At 35.3% G+C, this 26420-nt stretch overlaps 2 protein-coding genes and 1 long non-coding RNA gene across 19 annotated transcripts in view; 1 reads left to right on the forward strand and 2 right to left on the reverse strand.

Annotated features, from left to right (window-relative positions):
• Milt (trafficking kinesin-binding protein milt) overlaps positions 1-26420 on the reverse strand; it is a 42581-nt gene that overhangs the window by 7997 nt on the left and 8164 nt on the right. For 3 of the 14 annotated variants that reach the window (XM_083100311.1, XM_083100310.1, XM_083100319.1), the window contains 2 exons: positions 25140-25244; positions 23539-23643 (listed from right to left, as the gene is read on the reverse strand). In XM_083100311.1, coding sequence (XP_082956437.1) covers positions 23539-23643; positions 25140-25244 — 210 coding nt within the window. Of the gene's footprint in view, positions 1-3218; positions 3511-13477; positions 14617-18354; positions 18655-18684; positions 19083-23538; positions 23644-24001; positions 24395-24486; positions 24723-25139; positions 25245-25383; positions 25546-26420 lie in introns of those variants that run through there. The other 11 variants (XM_083100320.1, XM_083100321.1, XM_083100322.1 and 8 more) reach the window with 11 other exon arrangements.
• Positions 10605-12900, reverse strand: LOC145972075 (inactive selenide, water dikinase-like protein). The gene is made up of 3 exons (XM_083100330.1): positions 12503-12900; positions 11542-12144; positions 10605-11206 (listed from the first exon to the last, which is right to left on the reverse strand). The coding sequence occupies exons 1-3, from the start codon at positions 12740-12742 to the stop codon at positions 10829-10831; spliced, it is 1221 nt and encodes a 406-aa protein (XP_082956456.1). The 5' UTR covers positions 12743-12900; the 3' UTR covers positions 10605-10828.
• Positions 19007-21339, forward strand: LOC145972078 (uncharacterized). 4 transcript variants are annotated; one of them, XR_014439049.1, is made up of 5 exons: positions 19007-19326; positions 19417-19627; positions 20649-20763; positions 20839-20955; positions 21028-21339. It is a non-coding gene; the product is annotated as an uncharacterized LOC145972078 (long non-coding RNA). The 4 variants fall into 4 exon arrangements; XR_014439048.1 differs by having other exon boundaries at positions 19007-19627; XR_014439050.1 differs by having other exon boundaries at positions 19007-19627; positions 20649-20759.

Consider the following 26420-nt stretch of genomic DNA (forward strand, 5'->3'; position numbering starts at 1 on the left):
ATCGAATATTCTTGTTAACAAAGTGTAACGTTTGCAACTCAATACATTTTTGATATTTTTAATATTTACTTTACTGCAAATGCGATTAGAAATCATAGACCATGTGGCTAAAATACCGCTAACTCAAAGACCACGTGATTTTATGCGTTCCTGTTATCCTTGATGACGGATACAGTTGAACGCAACTAGTAATTTCACTCAATCTAATACAGAAAATATCTAATCTAATAATAAACATGTTTTCTCTATTTCATTATAATTTTGTTACTTTTTTTGGATGCTAATGAGCCTCTCAGAAATTAAACTGATCAACATTCCACTTTTATAAATTTCTTTTGTAAATTTTTTGTAGTTTAGCTTTTAAAACTCATATATGTCATAGATTAAATTATATTGATCTATAATATCTCTCGAAGAGGTAATGTTTGTCACTTTTTTTAGATAATTTATTATGTTCCAGTTACGTGACGAGATATAAATAAAGAATTAATCAACTTTTCAATGAAAAGCAATATTACTAAGAATAAGATTTGATTATAAAATTTGTTTTAATCGTGAGTTTCTCTTTACTCCTCTTACATAACAATAAATATTTTATCTTTACTTAACAAAAATATCGAATATGAGATTATAACATCAGATTATATTGATATTGATACTATATGATTATTCTATACAGGACTTTAAAATCGGTCTCGAGTGCTTCTTTTTCATTCACTACGGCAGACTCGTCGATCTAGTACGATCGGAATGCAGATAAACTTTTCTTCCCTCCCTCCCGATGCTGAAGAAACACGAGGATGCGCTCAAGTAGCGTCCTATATGCGTTAATTCATTCCCGGATATAAAGACAAAATTCATCATTTCCTGAAGAGTTTATTATTAAATATTCGCAGAATTTCGGGGAAAAACACAATATATTAAGCTAATAAAAAACTATAAATTTTTCTAACTTGACAATATACACACCAACAGATCTTTTAGAATATATATATTAATAAAAATGTCTTCGTAATAATATTCTAATTTTAAAGTAAATTTTAATATAAGAATAATATTCTAATTTTAAAGTAAATTTTAATATAAGAATAATAATATTCTAATTTTAAAGTAAATTTTTCTACAAAAGCATTTTAAAGCAAACTTAGTGGTACGTGCACATAGCTAATCATAAAATAACTCCACATGATGTGATAATAAAAAGCAGCTTGCACTTGTAATAAAAACTAACTGCGTCACAATATTCGCAAGAAAGATTGCACATCTAGATGGATTAAATCTTATCTAATTTTATCGAGACAATTTTATCCTTTATGATCAATGTCTAATGTACCTTATCTAAGGTATGTGCATTGCTCTTTATTTATTGTGTATAATTATATATAATAAATAAAGATACGATTATATTATATTATATATAATTTATAGCCTATAGTGTATATAAGCTATATAATTTCGAAATCTCGGTGTCGGATATTTTCAAAAGCGAGTGATCAGGCGAAAATAAAATTCAAAGCAGCACGGAAAACGGTGCGACGAAGTTTAGAATATAAAAATAGGTGGAATGCACAACGTCGAGAGACAGATGACGACGATGTCACTTAGAAACGTCCACACTGCGTCGGATAAATATTGACTCGCTAAATATTTTGCGAATGCACACACACACACACACATGTATGTGTATAAAGTAATGTGCATATGTGTGTAGAAAATGAAAAAAGGAGGAATTATTAAATATTACAAAAAAAAATCTCAAAATATTTGAATTATTAATTATTACAAAAATATATCTCACAATTATGAATGCATGTGTGTATAAAAAAAGGAGGGTAGGAAAGAAATGGAAGTAGAAAATAAAAGATAGATAAAGATAATAACGAGGTAAATAAATAAAGTATAAAGGAAATAATAAGTTATAAGTTAAATAAATAAATATAAGTGAAATATATATGTAAAAAGAAAATGTAAAAGGTATAAAGATAGAAATATAGAAATGTATAAGAATTAGCGATTTATGTTTTAGATGTAAAAGGTATGGACGGATGAATGAGTAGAAATTTTGTAATCAAGTCCCTTCTTGGCACAAAAGCTGAAGAATAAAGAAACTAACTAACTAATTGAGTGCATATGTGTATGTGTGTAGATATGATATACAGGTATATGTGTGTAGACATAATATGATGTAGACTGACATGCAAGTGTGTATGAAAAGAGGAGGACTTGGATTATTAAATATTACAAAAGTATATTTCATAATCATCGCGCAACAATCAGAGTGATTAGAATACAAAGTATCATCCATTTATAATGTCAAGAGAAAGTAGTTATATAATTTGCGACGTATGTCCGTCAATAAACATAAAAGATTGATCGAAGAAACATCTGTCAATTTTAAACTCTATAGTATAAGTTTATTAGACTCTTGTGTTTTTACCTCCACATAAATAATATCTACATTTTATAATTTTTTTATATGCGCATCAAGCACTTATAACATTTAAAAAGTGGACGTGAGATGACACTTTATTCTTTAATTAAATGTGTAACAAATTGTAAAAATTGATAGAAAAAGAATGGATAGAACAAATATAAACTAAAAAGTAACTTTATATCAAAATATATGTTACGCGATTAATTCTCATAATAATTCGAATCTCGCACAGAAAAAAAACAAATCAAAACTTATATACTTAAATTAACGCATTCATTGTTTCGTATATACGCGACAATCTATAATCTTCTTAGAAGTATTTAATAATTTTAAATTTCAACAATATTATAGTCTTATTTCAATATTGTAATTGTCATCTCAAGAATATATAATTATTTAATTCTACTTTAAAATATTATATTGTTTCCTTCTCACTCAAGAAAATTAAATCTTAAATCATAAGAATATATTTTTCTTGATTGAACTATATAAAATGACTTCATTCAAGCAAGCAATTATTTAAATAATTAAATTTTTTTAAATTAACGCAATATAATCTCATTTCAAGATTTTCATCTTAAAATTAAAGATATTTTCAAAACAAGAATGTCCATTTTTTCTGTGCGCATTCAAAATGCTAGTATCGATTTTAAAATTGTGATATAACAAGAGACGATTTAATGATTGAGTCATCGGAAAAATCAATCCTTATTAACGCTACAATCCAGACGCAGTGCGGACGCGAACGACACATCGATTACAGTAACAAGGCGGATTTACTGACAGGAGGTGCACGTGCGGGATGCCTCCGCCGTCGGCGAGCCGAGGAGGAACAACGGCAAGCCCTCGACGGCGCAGCTCTTGCACGTCCAACAGGGTGCACCGACTCTCGTGGTCGGCACCGAGGAAGTCGAGACGAGGTAATTCGCCGCCTCGAACAGAGACAGACGCTCGTCGTCGTCATCGGAATCGACGTCGCGACGCTCGCCGGAGGTCGTCGGCAGCCTGATGTCGTCGTCGTACTCGTACGGATCATCCTCCTGCGGATCGTCGTGCACGCGACCGGGCTCCCCCGGCTCCACGACGTCCGGCGTCGGCGTGCTCTCTTCACGGGCCGCGGTGTCCTCCTCCAGGGTATACGCGTGGTCCGTGGACCGGTTCCGGGACCAAGAGCTGCCGTAAATAGTCTTTGCGATTGTCGTCTAATGGGCCACGTCTACATCCGTTCGGACGGCGATTTATTACGTATAAATAAATTACTCTTTTTTTGCTATGAAATATTGTATCGTGTATTATGCGTAATCTCGAGAAATGGAGGCTGTATTAAATTTTAACTTGGGAAAAATGTGTATGATTAAAATAGAAATAATTGAATAATAGAAATAATTAAAATAGAAATAATTAAAAAATAGAAATAAATTTTTGTTTCGGTTGTGCATTTTGATTAGTGATCAAAGCAATCGAAATCATTTCAAAATCATGACACATTCCGCATGACGGAATTCGAATTAACGTTTCTGTCATCCGTAACTTTTGATCGCTAATTACGGTCGATCGATAAGCGTCTTTTGTTACCATTTCCCATTGTGCTTTCCCTTTCATATCGTTCCTACGTAAATTACGCAACGTAATGATTTTAATCTCCGTTGACTTTCTTTCTCAGAATCACTTTGAAATATTTAAATTCATTTACGACACAATGAATAGCATTATGACTACATTTTTGGAGATTTTAAATTTTTGTCATTTAATTTTTTTCATCATTTTCCAACGCTTTATCAATTTAGTATACAAACAAAAATTTGATGTCACAATTTTAATCCAATAGTTTTACATTTATTGGATATTTTGTTTCTAATTTTGTTTGTAATTGACATTAAAAAGCTTTCGAGAGAAATTATTGTAAATTATTAATTACACATTTCAAATAATATAGAAATGATATTTTAATAGCACATAATGGGTGCTTTCCATTTAACGATACAAATCGACATTGTCATCCTGTCCTTTTTCAACATCAGTGAATATATATATATATATTATAATTACATTGGGTGCTTCCCATTTAGCGACACAAATCGACACAAACATTATTCTATCTTTACCATTCACTGATGTTGAAAATTAATATTGCGTAATTATTCATATTTATATATATATATATATATATATATACAGGGTGACCCATTTTAACTTAGGCAGCCAAATAACTCGAAAAATAAGCAAGATAGAGAAAAATGTTTTAGACAAAAGTTGTATGGTTTCGAGGGGGCCATAAGATGATATCATTGGTTTGACCTTGAAGAGTCATTTGAAGGTCACGTGAAGGTCACTTCAATTTTTTTAAATGGAATACCCTATATATTTTTGTACATTCTTGTAGCTTATTTCGAGAGCTTTCCAAAACACTATAATTAAGTACTTTTCCGTTAAGTACTTTTTGAGTTATGATGCTTGAAATAATTTCTTAATTTTACATAAACCGTAAAATATCTTGTAAAATATTCATTTTTCGATTATCTTACCTTAATACTTTTATGTACAAAATAATGAGAGGAATCAATTGGTGTAAAGAAAACACATAGTTGTTTTTAAGAGAAAATATGGAATTGTTAATTGCAAATTACATATTTTTTCTTCGAAACAACTATGTGTTTTCTTTACACCAATTGATTCCTCTCATTATTTTGTACATAAAACTATTAAGGTAAGGTAATCGAAAAATGAATATTTTACAAGATATTTTACGGTTTATGTAAAATTAAGAAATTATTTCAAGCATCATAACTCAAAAAGTACTTAACGGAAAGGTACTTAATTATAGTGTTTTGGAAAGCTCTCGAAATAAGCTACAAGAATGTACAAAAATATATAGGGTATTCCATTTAAAAAAATTGAAGTGACCTTCACGTGACCTTCAAATGACTCTTCAAGGTCAAACCAATGATACCATCTTATGGCCCCCTCGAAACCATACAACTTTTGTCTAAAACATTTTTCTCTATCTTGCTTATTTTTCGAGTTATTTGGCTGCCTAAGTTAAAATGGGTCACCCTGTATATATATATATATGAATAATTACGCAATATTAATTTTTATTTCATTCAAATCAACTATCCATGAATGAGTTTTAAATGTTTTTTTTTTCTAATTTTTCAGAAAACGAATATTAAACAAAAAATAATAAACAGGATATATAATATTAAAGATAATGTGTCAACATTTTGAGCTCATATAAAAAATTGGTTGTGTAACATTGCGCTAGTATAGCAACTTAGGGTAAAGATGAGCAGGTAATTATTGATTTTCTTACCGCGCTTGCATAAGAATCTGCAGATAAGAGGATCTACAAAACCTTGCGGAACTTAAAAAATGCGTACAGCGAACAAATAGTATTATATAATAGAATCAACAGAGGTAATTTTGTATGAAATATGTTTCTCTTGATGCATCATATATCATGTAACGTATTTGATATATATTTTTAAGAATTTATTAATTTTGTCTCATCTTATGTGTTTTTAATTTTCAAAAACATACATTATAATTTTTATAATATTATTGTAATTTTTCTCGATATATTCTATCGCACGTGCGCTTTTAAGATTTAAAAAAATTAAAGATCCACAGTCCTAGAGCTCTCGATGATTATCGTATAATGAGTATCATTTTGAGTTTCCTGCTTGTACGACACGAATGCAAGGTACCTATTGTAAAATAATTGGATTACGAAACCTGCGTTTCTGTTATCAATGCCATTCATTGTGTTTTATGTCCCATTTCTGCGGCTTGCAATGCTCAAGACGGTGATGTGTAATTTTCGTGTGCAACTATTTACCGCATTCGCGCTTGTTTCACAGTAAGACACCGAAATACTTCTTACATGAAAAAAAAAAAATTATTTCTATCTTTTGTAAGAAATCTTCTCGTAAAAATAATATATTAGTTTACAGGAATTAGCTAGGAAAAATATTAAAATTAAAAGAGAGTTCAAACAGCAAACATTAAATATTGCAAGTTGTGTTAAAGAGACTTTTATGTTCTTTTTATTCTCTCACGGGCATTGGTTTTCATTATTTTATTTTACTTGGCAAAGCAACTTTGTTCGTGAATGTGCGAATATTATTTTCCAATAAATCCAAACATAAATAAGACCGAGAATGACAGATCGATAATTAAAACGATGCTTTATATACCATATGATTTATTGAACTCGATATTATGCTATCAGCGACCTTGAATTAATATTGTGCGCAAAAAGTGAAACAAACGTTTAACACACTCATAAGACGCTAATTTGAATCCGTCTTATCGGAATGTTACGTAAACCCGAGAGTTACATTATTGAGATTTTGAATGTTTTGCATGTAAACTGTTGGATTACGCGTAAAACTGAGTCGTATAAATTAATTTACAATTATCACTGTTTATAATATCGCAAAAAACATAAAGCAATGCAATAAATTTCGAAATAACATCGAATAAAAAAAAATAAATAAATATGAATAAAACTCAGTCACATTTATTTTAATTATTAATATCTATGAATGTTAAAAATACGTGCAAATGTAACCGTGTATGAATGAAAATATATAATTCATGAGAAATATGCAGAAGCATACTTTTCGCTAAATTGTTTCTTTCCTAATAATTTTTCGCCAAGAAAAGATATCGAGTAAAAAGTGTTAAACGACGCAAAATGCATCGTAATAATCACGCGGTCGCGACGCTAACTAAAGACAGAGAAGGAGAGAGAAAGAAACGGAGTGACTGTGAGAAAGGGACAGAGAGACAGGCACGATATCAAACGTCTAGTCGGGGTCGCGACACGACGTTATTTCTCGCCCTCGACGCAGCCAATCGCGATGCGAGCTGTCGCGGTCCGAACGATTAATGGACGCCTGTGCCAGCGATGTAGGTAGTACGTGCAGCCTTGTATAGTAATATATTTACCATTCAACGCGTTATTCCGCCGGATAGAGGCGAAGCCGGCAGCGGGCGAGCGTGACGTCACGTTACGATAGACTTCACCTCAGCGTGCGTGACTCGGCGACGTCGGCGAGACGCGAGTGCATCGCGAATCACGGATTTCGTCTTGCGTTCCGCACAGATTCGCGCAGTCCTAGGTGAAGAGAAAAGAGACAATCTGGCCGGGAGCGCGCGAGATTCGCCGCGATTCGCGCCGAGATCGCGGAACGACGAGCGGAAACGTCACGCGACCAGGATCAATGCGCCATGTTAAAGCGTCCGTGCCGCCGCGGACGGAATAGGAGCGGCCGGACGGGCGGAACGGGATGGAACGAGACGCGGAACGCGGAATGGGACCGACCGGACGGGGGACGCGCGCGCGCAACCCCGCCAACTATAAAAAGAGAGAAAAAAATCCGAACCCTCGAAGGTTTGCACCCCTCGACCTTGGCGCGCGATGCGCTTCGAGCTTTAATTAATCCGACAATCGGGCTCGCTTTGACACTCCTTATGTATGTAGGCTTTGTGTGAATGCGTATGTACGTGCGTGTGCAATTCTTTTTTTAATTTCTTTTATTTATTTAGTATTCTAAAAATATTTTAAGAAAATTCGCGGAACCAGTGCGAATATTAATTGCTATTTTTTTTAAATTAATTTAATGGAACTATTTTATGGAACACACGCGCCTGTGAATTTAAAATATATATTATATATAATAATATGCAATAAAAAATATAGATATTTTAAGAAAATGTACAATTTGCGGAATCTGTGCGAAAAAAATATTAATTGCTATTTTTAATTTTTTATTTTATGGAACACACGCGCCTGTGATTTTAATAATATATATTTTATATATTTTATTATATTATATATAATTATATAATAAAAATATAATAATAATAATAATATATATATTATTATGTATATTATATATATGTTATCTGATATAAATATAATTGAGATTAAAACGCGGAAAATGTTTGGCAACTAAACCTGCATTGGAAATTGAGTGAACGTCATATTAATGCGCGATATCATTTGTTTCTGAAGTTTAAGCCCGGATGACGCAATGAAAGGGAAAACGAAGCCATCATGATCGGTGATATTAAAGGGAATCTGTGCATTTGAAAGCGACTCGACATTGATATTTTGACCTTTCCACGAATAAGCGAACAGATTTAACAGACTCACGGCATATTGACGCGAACGACGATATAATAAACATCAAGGTGGCCATGTAAAAGTAGCCGATAATCCGACTCTCTTCGCTAGCTTCTGCAATATTTTGACAGCCGTTGCGAATATTTCACGGGTGAATATCAAATCGCATCTCGGGAAACGGGATCGTGTTGCGTTACATGTTAGCGCAACATTATACAACATTATATCCTGTGGCCGTTGGAGATCGATAATACTGCTATTATGCGCGATATCGTGCGCTATGCGATTTTTGCAAAATTGCATCCTGTTGCGGAGGACGCGGAATAAACGAAACGGGGTGCTGGAAGTAGCGCGAAGAGAAACGCTCCTCCTCCTCCTCCTCTTCGACATCCTCCTCCTTGCCCATCAGCGGGATAATACACCATGAAAATCAAATTTTCACAGTCTCGACGCGGTCTTTTCGCCCGCAAGTCGCGCAGATCCGATCGATTTCTCGAGCGTGTCGAATATTTCGTGCGCGGCGTTATACTTCGCGAGTTTTAAAAAAGGAAAAAAAATACGACCGCTGACAATTCGAGGTTAACGCGAGGTCGCGCGTTCTGGTTCCAGCTCTCGCCGACGAAAAGATGAAAAAAAAAAACAAGTTCCCGTCTATACCTCAGAGAGATGAGAAATGGCACACGAATATATTATGTTTCTCGGATTTATTAACTTTGTCGTCAAAAAATAACTTTCAGATTATTTTTATCGAAAAAAAAAAATAAATAAATAAATTCGTTTGCAAACTGCTATTTTTATGTGATCAAAAAGTAGAAAGAAAGAAACAGAGAAAGAGAAAGAAAGAGAGAGAAAGAGAGAGTTTGTTCAGTATTATTAAGTTATGATTTAAAGAATTATTAAGTTATGATTTTAAGAATCGATACAAATAAATCAATTTAATCTCTATTAAAATTTTATATTGGTGAAGCATGTGATTAATGAAGAAAAAAATGAGATAAAGTTATTTTAAAGACATAGATATCCTAGCGGAAAAATAAGATAAATCGATATAAAATTATCGAGAGTAAAATGATAACATTGCAATCAAATTCTTTCAATGTATCGAAAAAAAAATAAATAAATTTGCAAATTACTATTTTTATGTAATCAAAAAGTAGAAAGAAAGAACCAGAGAAAGAGAAAAAAAAGAGAGAGAGAGTTTGTTTAGTATTATTAAGTTATGATTTAAAGAATTATAAGAATCGATAAAAATAAATCAATTTAATCTCTATCATTTATATTGGTGAAAGATGTGATTAATCAAGAAAAATGAGATAAAGTTATTTTAAAAAGATAGATATCCTAGAGCGGAAAAATAAGATAAATCGATGTAAAATTATCGAGCGTAAAATGATAACATTGTAATCAAGAGCGGCAGGCGTCAAGGAACTCGCGCTATATAATACGCGTGCAAAGTGCCATGTAAAGTAGTAATTGTGGGAAGAGATAAAAAGATAGACGCGCGTAAATGTACGAGACGAGTTCACGGATTTCACATGACCCGCGAACCGGAAGGACGATGCATAAGAAGATGTTAATGCTTCGTTAACCGCAAATTATTGTTAATTACATGTCTCTATTAGACGCACGTGATACGAACGGTCGCATTTCATCGCGATTTAACGCAGTCGCGAGATGAAAATAACTGTAAAGTGTATGTAGCAAGATTCAGACTCTTGCAATTTCGATAAATTCAATCTCCGACAAGTTTGCGAAGCCTTACGTTAATTATATTTTTATTGTCGCGAATAAATATGGAGATTACTTCTCACTTCCTCATGTCTCGAGAATTGAATTGAAATTCTATTAAATATCCTCCAACCCGTTATTATATTTCAAATGTATTAAAAGTGCAAGATATATCTTATATAAACATGCCAACGTAACTTTATTAGATCAATTTGTCAGTGTGTGAAAATGCATTTTGTAATCTGTCTTATAAATATCCTCTAACCCGTTATTATACTCCAGATACATTAAAAGTGTAAGAGATATATCTTATATAAATATGTAACTTTATTAAATCTACTCAACTTGTAAAATACATCTCGTAATCTGCCTTAAGTAGAGCTACTCTATTACTGTATTAAACTCCATCTATTCCACATAATTCAGGAAAAATATCTCTATTCCGTAAAGAGTAGAACGTAAAATTGTATCTCAGCGACCGAGATTTTTTTCTTTCGTTCTTAACGAGCGATATCTCACGATCCTTCGGCGGTTTACCATAAGAAGACACCGTTATCCTTAGCAGGCACCTCGATCACCCGCGGTCTCTCGATCACTCGTGCGGTGCGATCGCCGCTCTCGACGATCCCGACGATCCACGCTTGTCTGCGCTCCAGCTTCTCCAGGGCCTTGCAATACGCGGCGGCTTGTTCCCGGGGTAACACGACCAGCAGCCCTCCCGACACCTCGGGCATCTCACCCTGCAGGAGAGGCAACGCGTTCCCCGTCATCTTCGACGTCGCGTTCATCCGCGCGATCACCGGCATGTTGTGGATTATAAAACTGACGTCGTTCGTCTGTCGTCGCGCCAGGAGATTCGCGTGGCCCAGGATACCGTAGGATCCTACCTCGCAGGCGGCGTGCGCATTATACTGACATTCAAGGATTGATTAATGAGTTGTACGTGCTGATGTTCGCCTTCAAGCTATCAAGATTATGAATGAAACACTAATCGCGTGACACATGCTCGATAAGATATTAATCTCTGATTAATAGTAAATAATCAATTTGTAATTAAATGACACTTTCACGTGATTTCTCCTAAAATCGAAGATTCTATCAATCTATTAACGATTAATCTATTACTTCTAAAGAAGAGTTTTGGTATTAATATCCTTTGTCTATTAATTCAACAAGAGTCCTTTAGAACGTATGTCATATATCGCATCAGATTGAGAAGATCCGATTAAATTTTGAAGTGGCAAACCTTTCGCATGAGCATAGCGGCGATTTGATTAGTCCTGATCATGCAGTCGATGGCTCGGGAGCGAGCTTTCTCGGCGCTCTCTTCGGTGATGGTCAACATTAATCTACTCCTCTTTTCAGGCTGCTTCATCCATTCTGATATGGTAAGTGCCACCGTCGTGCCGAGTGGCTTCGTGAGCACTATGACATCACCGACGGTTGCGTCCACGGGCTGGACTATCTCGTAAGGGTGGCACACCACCGTGGCGGTTCCTCCGAACAGGCACCACGGGTTGTGGAAGACCTGACAATCCTTGATGTCCACCTTTGCCGCGTCTGCGTAACCGTGTATGGCTATGGACGCCACCGTCTTCCTCTCGTCGTCCTTCATAACGTCGGAAACGCCCAGGATCATCCTACTGCTGGAGCATCTGGCGAGACCCAGCGAGTGAATACCTCCATGGGTGACGGCGTAAGCGATCTTGCCCATCACGTATGGGTCATCGACGACTGCGGGGATAACGTTGAACGTTTCCACCAGCATCATTCCGCCAGCTTCGTTCAACTTTGTCACGCGAGTGTTCTCGTGAATGCACGTCGCAGAGTAAGGATTCGTTTTTTCATTCTGCACGTACCAAGAAGTTTGTGGAACTTTTATAGAGAGTGAAGAAACGACTAGTTAAGCTTTTTTCGAAGTCGTTTCCGCAACGTTTCGTTAAATATAGGAGAGATATAATGCATGTAACTGCAAGAGTAACGCAGAATACTCTTTTTAAATAAATTTTCATAATTATTCTGACGAATAACAAGCTTCTATTAAAGCTACAAAATATTAACTATCAGACAGATTGTATAATTTTTGATAAATAAATGTTGTAAATGTAAAAGAGTTTAATTGACGAAAATATCTAAATAAAGACTGACAGTTATTTCCATTGCAAAAATCCTTCCCTACCAATGCTATTCCGCATCGAGAAAATCACCTCTTTTCCGTGAAAAAGGTCGAGTAGCGACTGCCTCTCCTGTCGCTCCAATTGCAAGCTCTTCCTTCGCGGATCGCTGAATTTCGTTAACTGAAAATCCGCGGAGAGTCCATGGCTCTTAGGATCGAAGGGGATCTGCGCATTATTGCCGCAAGGATCGGCAAGGAGTTCCAGACTGATGATACAATCATTATCATCATCGTCCGTTTTCGACACAGTTTGCGTAATTATTTCCGACATACTGGGTGAACTCGAGGATATCGTCACTAATATGCAATCGCGAAATTCCCGAAACTACGCAACGTATATTGAATCGATGTATAGGAAAACAACAGAATCACGATTAAGAAATGAAAGGAATAATAAAAGAACGTCGATTTTTCGATAAACATCGCGATACTTCATATACGCGTTATACATATATACAAGTATATGTAAAAGAAATCTTTTTCTTTTTACCAATTTTTAATAAGAGAAAATAGTAATTTATTTTTTTATATTTTTTATATTTTTATATTTTTTTGTTATTTTTATATTTTTTATATTTTAATAATAACTTATTTAATATCAGAAGAGAGAAAGAAATCATTTTTTTAAACTAAAGATTGTTCAAATTTATATTTTCATTTTATTATTTGTATTGTTGATTATTTAATCTTTTTATGAAAATGTAGTTTGATAATTGTATTTCGTTAATTAAGTTTAGTGTTATATTTTTAATTTGAAAATGTCATCCGCAAAAATAGCGGAATATAAAAAAAATAATATTGTTATCAAATATCCTTTCTTCAGATTCTATAAGCTTAATAAATTGACTACAAAAAATGCTATTATAATAAGATAATTACTAAATATTCGTTGAATATAAAAACAGATTCAAATACGCAATAACCCTTTGACAAAAGATCATGCGCTACGTCGCATATTCAAGAACGCAATTGATAGAGATTCGGCGCAACTTAAATCTGTGTTTACCTCTGTTCAACAGCAAGGTCCGGATAACTCTTATGTAGATCTTGCCGTGTTTAGTCCGCGCGACGTGGAAGAGGAAATCCGAGAGATTGCCATCGCCTTCGTGAATGTCTGTCCTCTCGGCGAGGATCTCCCGGAGCGTCTCGACGCGTTCTTCCGGAGTGCTGTCGTCGGGACGACCCAGCTTCCTGTCGAGATAATCGACCACTCCAATATCTTCCCAAAATTGCGGCGAATTCGACGCATTCTCTCGCGAGGAATCTTTCAGTCGCGTTCGTTGACTGCCAAAATCAACAAGATCACTTCCGGATACGTCGAGACCAGCGTAGGAAACGTCCAATGCGAGACTATCGAAGGTTGATTCGCCGAGAGTGATAATGGAACCGATACTTCTCCCTCTCGAGGTTGACGGGGTAGCCTCATCATGCTGATCTAAAGGCGAATGCAGAGGACTCGGAGATGCGTCGCTGTTTGCACGAAGGGGGGTCGAGCTGTTCATGACCTTCACATGATCCTGTTCATGAACGATCGAGATTTTGGGAGACTTAAAGCTCCTTCGAATAGCAAGTTCAAAATGCTTTATGAAAATCGTTTCCTCGCTATCTTGATCTTGTTCCGTTGGTCCAATATTGTTGTCAGCAAATCAAATGTACCAGATGTATCAGTAAATATCCCAAAGAAAACGCGGAGATATCCATTGTTTAATTTTTTATATGAATCTAGTTTTCTAATTAAAAAAAAGACATATTTCACTTTTGTCCAAATCTTGATTTTCCATAAAATTATCGAAGTTTATAATTTGATGTTTCTTCTCATTCGATAAATTTTTTCATGTTCTCATTTGATAAATTTTTTATCTTACGCTGGTTCGATTATTATCGTATTTTTCTACGAACGTTTCACATGTATACTAGTCTCTTATTGGAAAAACAAGAAGTCAACATAATTTTGCTATAGCACATATAGATTTATCCAGTCTTTGGAGTCCATACATATAAACCTGCACATGTACGTCATAGGTTGCATTTTCCTCATTAAACTAGTCCATGTCGTTGCACTTTTTACACTTTTATCGTTGATGGACGGTAGTTGCTTGACTCGATCGCGAATCAGGAAATGATGCAATGATCTATTATTAGAATGTCAAGCATTTCCGGAGATTAAGAGGAGAGTCAATTCAGGAATTCCAATTATTTTCATGATAAAAAGAAAAAAACTAAAAAGAAAAAAAAAGAAATATATATATTTTGTCATTTCATAGAATTCTCTTTTTGACGTATAATATTTTTTATAATAAAATATTTTTCCGCAAAATTTTACGTCACATATTTAGTGGTTAGAATTTTTAGTACGATAAAACTGAGAACGCTTGATTCGAGCCACAAATAATTTTAGCACAGATTAGAAATTCAAGGTCTGATAAGCAATACGAGCAAATCGTCGTTTACAAGCATGAGTCGCTTGGAAATTGGCTGCGAAGGAATGAACCGCTATTTTGATTTACGTGAAAGATTAGACGGTCAAATTTTACCCATTCCTGGATTAAAAATTTTTATAAAACAATTATCTAATTATAATTATATAACAAAATCGAGAATTTCGTATATTAAACATTGTTTATGTCACGCTGTACATTCAAATGTACAGTTTGCGGTGCTATTGAACGATAACACCCATCAAATAATGTAAGTAGGTGAAAAAGAAAGGTTCTCTCGACATGGTGGCAAAGGTAGAAAGAAGCAAAGTTTATCTAAACGGAGCATCGAAATCGATCGTGAGTCACCGATCAGTATTCATTTCACAACGTTTCGAGGTTCAAGACGCCAGAAAACGGATAACAACGCAATGACGCAATGCATGTTCCAAAAAAAAATCTCTTTGACAATCGATTGTCCTAATACATTGTATATTATAAATAAAAATTCTATATACACATATAAGAACACGCACGTAATTATATCGTTAAGTAAAACATCTTGGATATTTTCCATTGAAAAAAAATCTTTAGAAACTAGAAATCTCATTTTTCGAGATTTAAAAAAAATACTCGATCTATTTATGTAAAAATTGGCACGAATAATTTTAACAATTAGTATCACTTTTTTTTTTTGAAAGCGTCCACAATAATAAAACTTGTAAAACGATTCGCGATGAAAGAGAGCTCTCATTAATATTTATTATATTATTATTGTGATATTATTATTATGATATTCATGAAAATACAAAATTCCGGGCATTAATGATGAGCGGATGTACTCGAAAAGTATAATCCGAAAGAGAAACAAGTGCTACGTATATATTCAACTTTGTGAATATAGCATAACGGACGGTATCGAGCGATCCCCTTTTGCGATAATTTCAGCCCAAGAGATCGATCGCCCTAAATCGTCTCGACGAAGAGCGCTTTCGCCGCTCGAAGGCGAGCAGGTTTTTTTTTTGCGACGGATTCGTTTATCGAAACTGCCGAATGCACGTGCGAATTTAAGGATAGCGCGAATCGGAGAAAGTACGAAGGGAAGACGAAGGGAAAATCCGCTCTCTTCGAGGCAGATGTCCGATCAAAATTACACTCGCTACGAGCTTGGAACATACTTGTTACTTGAATGAAAAGGTAAAAAGTAAAGAGAAAAAATAGTTAGCAAAAAATCGTTACAGATTAAATGTGTCGGATAAATTTTGCGCGTCCTGTTGCGATCGCAGGTGAACGTAGGTGAACGGATCGTAAACGATATACGCTATTAACGTTAATCGTCATCGTCACGTCTCATTGCGCAATGATTGCCGGAGAGCAATAATTTCGCGCGAAAAAAAAAACGGTCATTCTGTCATGAACTTGCAAGCGAATATACGTTCCACATTCATATGCACGGAGAAAATTTATTCGCTATGTGCGTAGTAAAGTATAACGTCGTACAATTCTAAAAATAATTTGAAGCGATATTCTTGGAGATAGTGTCAAATAGCTCAGACAAAGTAGAGGAAGAGGGAACTTCACCTTCGCGAAGTAGGCTCCCATTTTTAAAATTAAAAAAAAAAATTAGAATTCTGAGTATGATAATAGTCACAAAATTGCATTTTTTTAAATAATTGTATTTATCTCCATAATCACTTTAGAAAGAATTCTGTCATTTAAAGCAACGAAAATATTATTTGAAAAATCGGGGGGTCGATTTCACCATTATTGGACCCCCATTATTGGAAAAATAAATTTATTTCGAATCTATAATAGACTTTTTTATGGAGACAAAAAAAATACAATTGATGACTATTATCGTACGCATCGCGTAATATATGTTTGTTTATCGTGTATAAAACTCGTGTCAAGGTAGAGATCACGGATCATGAACGACAGAATTGCCGGTGATAACGATTTCTCTCTTGGAAAATGAATTTAAGAATAAACAATGCGAAAGATAAGAACGAAAAATCGCGCGACGGAAACATTTCATCGTGATTAAACGGCTGCGTAATCGAGAGACGCTAAACTGATATCAAACAGCGATAGATAGGAAAAAATTTCCCGATAAGAGCACCGTATAAGTACAATGAGATAGAGAATGATTGTACACAAAGCTATTTACATTTTTCCACTTTCTCTAACGGTATGTTTGAAGAATAATTGCTACGAAATAAATGCAAAAGAAACTATAATGAATATTTATATACAAATTCATATAGTTTCGAGAGAGAGATACAATATTTGATTGTATTATAACGAGGATTTTTTGATTGCCATACGCATCGTTAACTCGTAACTACGCCTTTTCCCCTTACACGTGACAGCAATGCTAATGGAAATGTAAAATATATACGCAGCTCCTTCGGTTGACGATTGTTAGCATAGTCAACTAACGTGTGTTTAACGCATACATAACATTGAAAAGTAATATTGAAAAAAAAACAACTACTCGATGATACTGTTTGATATTTTATCCAAGATTTTTTCGGATTATAGATTGCTCTTATCAATCGATAAAATCGTTTGACATTTAAATGCTCGGTGCAAATTCATAGTTATCTCGAATTAATAAAATAAAATGAATGAATGAATTAAATAAAATTTAAAAAAGATAAATAGAGAATATAAAAATATGTTATTTGGCAATATCCACTTTTATATGTGTCAAATAGAAATTGCGTGAATCAGAAATGCTAAGAATCAATTAGGCTCGGAGGAATTTCGATCGATCAGTGCCAGGATACGAGCGATATCGACGTGTGCAACGTTAATTACGCATTGCGGCCGGCAGGAGCAGCGAACTCTTTGCGTAACGGTAACAATGCTTAACTTTTAGCCGTGATCGCTGATGCGAGAGGAATGCTATCTAACATCTAGCGGCAGCGGAATCAATCGCGTTTCATTAATAATCGTGCGGTCTAGAAAGGAAAAAGAAAGAGTCGAGAATTGCGTCTCCGAGTCCTCGCATGAAATCTGAGGTAACGTGTTTCCGAAGGAATAAATTATCCAAGGGTTGGGTCGGGTAGGATTAGGTCATCCCCTGTGAGAATTTCAAGGCCGCACTTTCGTGACGCCTCGCGAGAAGGACGGAAATAGAATTTCATGGAAAAGCGCAACGCGAGTCCGAGTGAAAGATCGTCGTCGTCGTCGTCTGTTTCTCTCATATTTTGAGAGCGAAGGTCATTATCCCCTGCAATCGGCGAGACTCAACCCTTACGAGAATCGTGATGCACGCGGAGATAAACACGCCTTAAATTTTGCGTGGAAAATAAAGACAACAATCGATTTTTTAGAAATAAAAAGAGTAATAAGAAAGTAATGTAATCTCTATAAAATATAAAATAATTATAAAAATGAAGCATAATGATAATTTAGAAGCAGTTTATAGCAAAGTTGACTCTATTCCTTGGTAAAAACTCACCGACCCTTTCCCTCCTTCGCCGATGGAATTATAATTAATAAAATTTGGGCGAATGAAAAAGGAGTGCGAGACTTTCACTCGTCGCTCTCGGCGATAATTTTTCGATGCTCGCTCGCAAACGATCGTTACTTCGATTCTTCGTCACCACACCTCGTGGCATTCCTTCACATTTCATTCTCTCGAAAAATCATGAGCACGTGGCACGAATCTCCCGATGAAAGTGACAATTCTTGGAGGCACGTGTACCTACGACGATGGAAAAGAGAGGATTCGAGATCCAATTCGCAGCCAATTTCCTTCTCCCGGAGCGACTTAACCTAGGCAACGCACCGGATCGTCGAGCTCGAGCCGGGCCTCGGGATTCTCGGCAATCCAGCTTCCGCTCGTCCGCCGAGGGAAGGTCAACGATAACGATGCTCGAGCGTGGACGATAACGCGATAACGCGATCGAGTCGCGACGCATCTCGCGCCTCGAAGGAACCTCCCTCCGTTACGCGCGGATGAGCGGGACTCTCGGAGGATCTTGCAGAATCCGGATACGGGTGGCGACTACCAGAGAACGGCTTCTGTCGCGCATGCTCGACGTACCGCAACTATGGACCGACGAATGCTCTCGTCGCTGCGTCAAGCGTCTCTCGGCGCAAGTAATCCGGGGAACGTGGTCGCCTCGCGCACTTAACCTCACCGGCGAAAAATCGGACGTGAGCAAGTCGACGACGCGAGCGCGCCAAACGCCACGGGCGAGGCAAGCGTCGCGGCTGCACGAGCGTGACTGAGCCACGCGCGGCTGTCGCGACTGACGTGAAGCGGCCGGCGAGCGTTCGTTTTCAAGTGTCGCGCCACGTGATTGGCCGAGGCCGCTCCTGTCCGTCCGTCGAGTGCGTTGAACGTGCGAGGTGGATAGCACGAGCGAGGAGAGCTTGATTAAACGGAGCGAGTTGATCGCGACCCCTCTGGTGAAGCAAACTGACGGTGATAAGATGAGGACAATATTATCAGAGCACGTACGCGCTCGATATCATTAATCTGAAGCTAAATATATATATATTTTTTTAAATCCAGAATTAAAATCGTAAACATACGTAAAGATCAATGCTCGTTGAAATTTTTGATGAATCGAAAATGTGTAAGATCTACAAAATTAGATATTCATCTTAATTATGATTAAAAAAACTCATAAAATTGCGAATTCGTGGGAAAAGATGCGCGTAGATATGTACGCAATGCGGCGAGACAGCGACATGCGATATCACATGAGGAAAATTAGATCAAGGTTTGTGTCGTATCGTGTCGTTGTAATGTGTATGATGACTTAAGTATATCGTTTTTAATTATCAACAATTACAGATGACAACAATATTCTCTCTCTCTCTTTCTCTTTTTCTCTCAGAGAATTTCCTCAATATTTATATATTATTAAAAATATTAATATATGTGTATATTATTTTTATTATTTACATATATATATATATATATATTTTTTTTTATTTACATATATATATTTTTTATTTACATATATATCTGACTTTCTGATCGATATTTTTTCTTCAGCAGGTGTGATAATAATGATTATATGTTACGTAATTATTTTTAAATGCGCAATTGTACTATGTAAAATGTTTGACAATAAGTCAAAATTGATTTATATTTTGCGATAAGCGATAATCCTTTCTGAGTAAAGCAATCGTGACTGGCAAAAGAAATTGCATTGTTCGACTATTGATGATAAAAAATATTAAGTGCAGGTGGGCGCAGGGGTATCCGACATTTTCAGGACATGATCTTTTAGAATACTGTGAGTGCGCTTGAAAGATATTGCTTGAGAAAGCATTGCTCTTTGCTGAACAACCTAACGGATAATTGTGACCCTTAAAGTGCAAATGGCATCTGCGAGTCTCACTTACTAAAAAAAACATTTTTAGTTATTAATATATCCATTAATATATATGTATATATATTATTTATTAATAAATATATAAATAATATATTTTATTACTAAATAAAAAATATATTTATTAATAAATATTATATTAAAATATTATATAATATAATATTATATAAATATTATCTAATATAATATTATATAAATATTATCTAACAAAAAAACTAATACTTTATATTTTATTTCTTATTTAAATATTATATGAGAGATTTTTAAAACGATAAATCTTATCACATGTGACGATATTTGTATAAACAGCTTACAGTATTTCCGAATTAAATTTTTTGGAATAATTCCAAATTATTAATTGCATACAATACAATTAATAATTTTTATAATATTTGATTTTTAGAATACATGAAAATATGATCAATTATTTATATACAATTATAAAAATCTCTGAATAAAGCACATTAATCTTCTTAATAAGAGATTGGAGGAATAACGTCGGAAGTGATATCTTGTAGGTAATTATATTAAATAGCTCATTGTACATCTTATCTCTACTCTCTAATATAAATAACATTTCTCATTCAATATAGTAGAAATCTACCATTCCTATCATTAAAGAACTCGAGGCTGATTTTTCCTTTATTACCGGAAAAGAAATATTGCGGTAAAAACCGAGATATTTTCACGGTTTGATTATTAAATGACAGGTAATCAAATAAAATCATTAACCACTTAACAAACGCATTAATATTTTCTATGTTTAATGTCGCAATATTTAGAAATGTTTGACTTCCTTGTTTCTTCAACCGATGAGAAAAGCGGCGTGTCCAATCAATCGGAGAACCAGACAGGGAAGGGAAGGAGGGATAACAACTGATACTGCAATTAAACGACAAACCTGCAAACAACTTTCTACATCGGATGCGACGAAAGGTTGAATGGAGAAATCACGCGCGACGTCACAGAAGGCAAGAATGAGGGAATTGCCGTGAGAACCGAAAAAGAACGAGAAACGAGAGAAGAAATTGTCGTATCATTCTCCTCTTCTGTCTGCTAAAATTTCACCATTTTATGCTGTGCTCGAGGAAAAGGTGACGTATATGCAAAATAGAATAAGAAAAGTGGAACGATTAGAGGATGCGTCACGTGTGTCGCGCTAACAATGAAATCTCGCCCGTTCTTCCACCCCATAACTGTGAGAGGATTCTCATTATTATCTTCTAATAACACGGAAAACGATGATTAGTTGTGTAAATGGGGTGGCCTCCGATGATAATATAACTAAATTCAATGTGGGAGACTAGGAGAGAGGCGGAACAAGAAGTTTTAATTATCATTCGATAGAGAGATGCGCGAATAAATTCGTCCAGCGATAAAGGGCGCATGAATGGATAGATGATTATTTTTGCAAATAACTTCATGAAAGAGAGAGAGAAAATATGTATGCAAAATATTTGTTGATGGTAGCAATAAACCTAGACACTCCCTATAGGATGAATCTAATCGATATTGGGTGTGTCTCTATTGTTATTGCTAGTTTTTTTCACATTCTTCCTATTATTATTGCTCTTGAATACTGCTTTTTCAAAGTAAATCGCATCATTAAATGCACGTTTATTATAAATTATTGTATACAATGAAATATATAATCGCGATTATTCTTAAGAAATAAATATAAAACTTCATTAAGATTACATAAGAAATGAATATAATTTACATAAATAATATCACCTTTTTTACATATATTATTAATCCAGTTTTGTCATGATTTTATAATTTTAATTATAAAAGAAAAATATATTTCATTATATCGATAAATTTTGATAAATAGACATATAGTGTGAGAAGAAACGAGACGGACGAAAGGCTCAATAATGAATGATAGAGATAGGGAGAAAGGGAGATACTTTCGCGTACCAATTACTAAATAGACTGGTACATCTTAGATTACCGTTCTCTCCTGTATTCGTCGATAGTCATAAGAACGTCTGACCTGGCTGCATAAATATCGACTCCTTCCGCGGAACGAGATGTTCCGTGAAGAAGTTGAAAGGTCGCAAAATGATTTATCTCTCTTAAACTGCCAAGGAGAATATCAGCTTTGAGCAAAGTTAAATAATTTTAAAAATAAACGTTTGTGTGAATTTCGCGTAACATTACATATTTATGAATACATAATTATGAATAAAATTAGTATTTAATTCTTCATGCATGTAAGATATTTAAATAGAATACTTACGCATTATATATGCGAGAAATAGAATATATTAAATGATGAATATTCCGAGAACCCCCAACAATTCTTGTCGCGGAAAAAATAAAGCACACAAATGCAAATTCCCCCATTAAACGTGATTTTATAGCGTACAATGCGATCGCTCGATAATCAGATGTTACTTCTCCACGTGGTATCTAGAGCATGTAAATGAAAATAAAATCGCGACATTATTTCTCTACATGTGCTTCAGGAATATGGAGAGACAGTGGTAATCAGTGACACGCGAGATATCTCGTCGCGACACTTGCACCCGCATCGCGTAGCGAATTGTTTCTCGCTCGTGCGGGAAAATTATGTCAAGCTGTTCTCTCTTTCTTTCTCTTGTTTACGAAGGAGAGAAAAGTCCGCAAAGTCAGTTTCCGCGAGTTGTAATAATCGAGGCGCGCGATTCAACACCTGGACGCCCACCCGATGATAATTCTTCATTTTTCCATCCCGTTTAGCAGGATGTACGTCTCTCTTCGCGTTCTGCATTGTGCATTTTCCACGCATCGTGGAATTGCACTCGCGCGAACAAACAGCGATTGCCTTTGTCCTGCGTGCGTCGATGGTTTTCGATTAGGAGGCTTATTGCATTAATATGCGATCTGCTGTATATGATTGATGGATTCTACTTCCTTCATTTCCGTTTTTCACGTTACAGTATCTCTTCAATTTCTACCCTATTATGTCTTAATTATTATGATAATGCAGTGTAATTAGATTGTAATTGCGTAAGCGCGTGAAATTACGAATAATTACGCAATTACGAAAATATTATTTTAGTAATAAAAACAGAAATTGCATTTTTGCGTCGAAAATGCGCACAGAGAGAAAGACTCGATCTTTTATTAAAGCGTTGAAAAAATTGCTCTTAATTCATACACGATAAAATAATCGCGCATTTCCGGCCTCTCTGCTTTGAATTATTTGTTCGATTTACATATGTTATTATATATTCAACATTTATACCATCTATAGAAAAAAAAACTCCACAAACATCAATATAAATAAAGTTGAAACTTGCACTTACTGAAGTAGTTAAGAGTCTCCCGGATCTGATCCGGCGATAGTTTCAAATCGACGTCCTCCGATTTGAGCGCAGGTGACGGAATGAACCAATCGGCGTTCTCGTATCCTGTAAATATACCCTCTTTTTAATACATCTTATCGTAATCAGCCTAATCTAAGTTACGTGAAGAATCGACGTGTTCCGAATTCGCGGGCAACAATCTAGTTTGCCCATCCGCTGCAACGGAGATTGCAAAAATGTGTTAAACGCCTCGGTCTGCATATTATGATAAAACATCGAGCGTACACACGAGGGCAACGTATTATCGTGCTAATTAATGCGCTAATCATATTCGTTCCGAAGACGAGTAACGAAAAAACGCGTTTGCTCGCGTGTTATGGATTCGCGCGAGGCGAGCTAAATGTGCTGTAGCTAATTAGTAAATACACGCGTGCATTAGGCGCGGCCCTGGAGGGAGGCGTACCTTTTGTTTTATTGACGGAACACACGGTACGGGTCATTATGATCAAATTAATGATTAATCAATCGGCATCCTTTGGCTAACGCGTTCATGGAAAACGATGCGAAAATAATGATATTCTTTACGTCCGATGTACTATGTGTTTTTTTTGCACTTCCTTAGTAGACGAATAAATTTTTTTCTACTTCTCCACAATATTGTTTATCATTCTTTTTCATTTTTATGCTTATTTCATTTCCAACATATTTTTTTACATGGAACTTTTCTCATTTTTAGTGCAAATATTTCGCAATTATCTTATTAAATTCATATTCGTAATAATTGACATAATTTATTCATGGCAACATAAAAATAATTGCAATAAACGTATCAATAATGATCAGCTGATTGATGAATCTATAAAAGTAATTCGACAAATTATATCAACGTTTTGCGTCGATTAAATGGACAAGTAAAATGCATATATAAGTTAGTAGCGCAAAATTAACATGCTTGATGAAACCCTTATTTTCAGTACACGAAACCCCAAAGTTCCGCAATGATGTTGTTAAACTTTTCTTCTAGGTACGGTCATCGTAACAGGCTTCCTTGTTTAATTAGAATGCACGACATTCGATCGGGTGCACGAGATGCACCCCCTTTAGCATTCTAAGGTTTTCTTTATTCATTTAGATTTTCACTATCATGTACTTTTATATCAAATGCGTCATTACTAGAAAGAAACATATGAGAGAGATTATCGATAAAATTATATCGATAAAATTGTGTGTGTATCAAGAGACCTCTCGAGAATAACGTTCATGTAAAATGGTTATACACACACTTTCCTTGTCGATTTAATCGCGAACCGTTGATATAACTTGTCGAATTTATCTGATATTCATCGATCATTATTGAAATATTTATTAGTTACTTTTTATTGCTACGGATAAATTATTTCATGTGATATGAATTCAATGTGATAATATTTAAGAAATGTACATTATCTGAAATATTCAAATAAAATGCTACGAAACTTTATTTTAAATAAAACGGATCTTTAGAACGCTATTTGTATATTTTTTTTGCTTCATGCTAAACGTATAAGTTTGACGTAACGAGCTTATTTAAGAGGAGGAAAAAGAAGAAGCAGACAGCTCACCTTGAAATTGCGTTAAGGTGTCGGCTCGAAGACGATACCTGGGTATTTGCTCCTCCAACAGACTGATTATCTCGACTTCTGGTAGCTCTTCTCCGCTGCATACGTCTGTAACAATTAAGCAGCATCCACCATGGCGTTACTAAGTACGAAGGCGTCAATTATAGCCCGCGCTACAAATTGCCGTTCCGGTTTCAATCACGCACATACTCGAGCGTGCATAATTATATATACAACGTGTACATACGCATCGCGCAACGTCATCCCGCGCGTCGACCCGTAACGTGTATGCTCGAATTACGACGCTACGAAACGCGTACGCGTCTCCTCGTTGCGTTAAGCTCACTGCGCGGCCAGAACGCGAGAAATCGCGAGATATCACTCTCTCCGTCGTTGCTCGTGTTGCGAGCGAGTGTCGGGATGGTGACAGTGTGATTTAATAATAGCGTTGGCGTAATAGTTTGTCATGAGAAGCGAGAAAGAACGAATTTACGCGATAAAAACATTCGGTAAGCACTTCGTTTTCATGAAAGGGAATGATATAAGAGAGAGGAGCAGGTGAAATTCCGTAAATACACATGCGCAATCGCAGCGTGCAAGCGTGTGAATTTTATATTGTACTTGTCAATTATATTTTTTCAATTATTATTTTTTGACGCACATGACACACGAGATATACATATTATTATATTGATTTATTATGATTATTATTATTATATTTCTATTATATATCTGTTATATTCTGTTATATTTCTGTTATATAACAGAACAATATAACGTTACATATGTTGTAAAGTTATTTCAATGTGCTAAAATCACGCGTTAAAATCTTGTACCTGCGCGATGTAAGATGAGTGTACGTGACCTGGGTGACAAAAAGTCGCTTACGGTACAGCAAGAGGAGAGGGAGATTCGCGGTTAACCGCAAACGAGAGACGAGAGGAGCCCTTTGATGGAAAACGAGCATAAATGCGCGAGGCGCGCATGTAGATGCGCTTCGAAGCTGACGATCATGCATCATGCATCATGTATGCAGTAAACTCTAATAACAGATTCTCCCAAGATTCTAAACCGGACGTCTCCCGATAATAAGCGAAAATTCTTGAGGGAACGTTGTCATGTCATACAACTCTAATTTTTTTTAAAAAACCCTATATATATCGCAGCGAATGTCAGTTAAATGTCAATTTAACGTTTAAATCTCATCTTACAATTAATTATTTTCTTCAAAAATTTAATTCAATAAAGAAATTTTAATTTATCGTGAAACTTTTAATACGTATA

Source organism: Camponotus vicinus, unplaced genomic scaffold, assembly GCF_025532165.1.
Source record: "Camponotus vicinus isolate PSW18456_S1 unplaced genomic scaffold, iyCamVici1.0 SCAF_5, whole genome shotgun sequence".
In the NCBI taxonomy this organism is placed as follows: Eukaryota; Metazoa; Arthropoda; class Insecta; order Hymenoptera; family Formicidae; genus Camponotus; species Camponotus vicinus.

Bases quoted from the DNA above. Each gene is read 5' to 3' on its own strand.
- LOC145972075 (XM_083100330.1), bottom strand. From the start codon at position 12,742: ATGTCGGAAATAATTACGCAAACTGTGTCGAAAACGGACGATGATGAT. The intron at 12,145-12,502 runs GTGATTTTCTCG...TGGTACGTGCAG, and splicing joins ACCTTTTTCACGGAAAAGAG to AATGAAAAAACGAATCCTTA. The intron at 11,207-11,541 runs GTTTGCCACTTC...CTTGAATGTCAG, and splicing joins CCGCTATGCTCATGCGAAAG to TATAATGCGCACGCCGCCTG.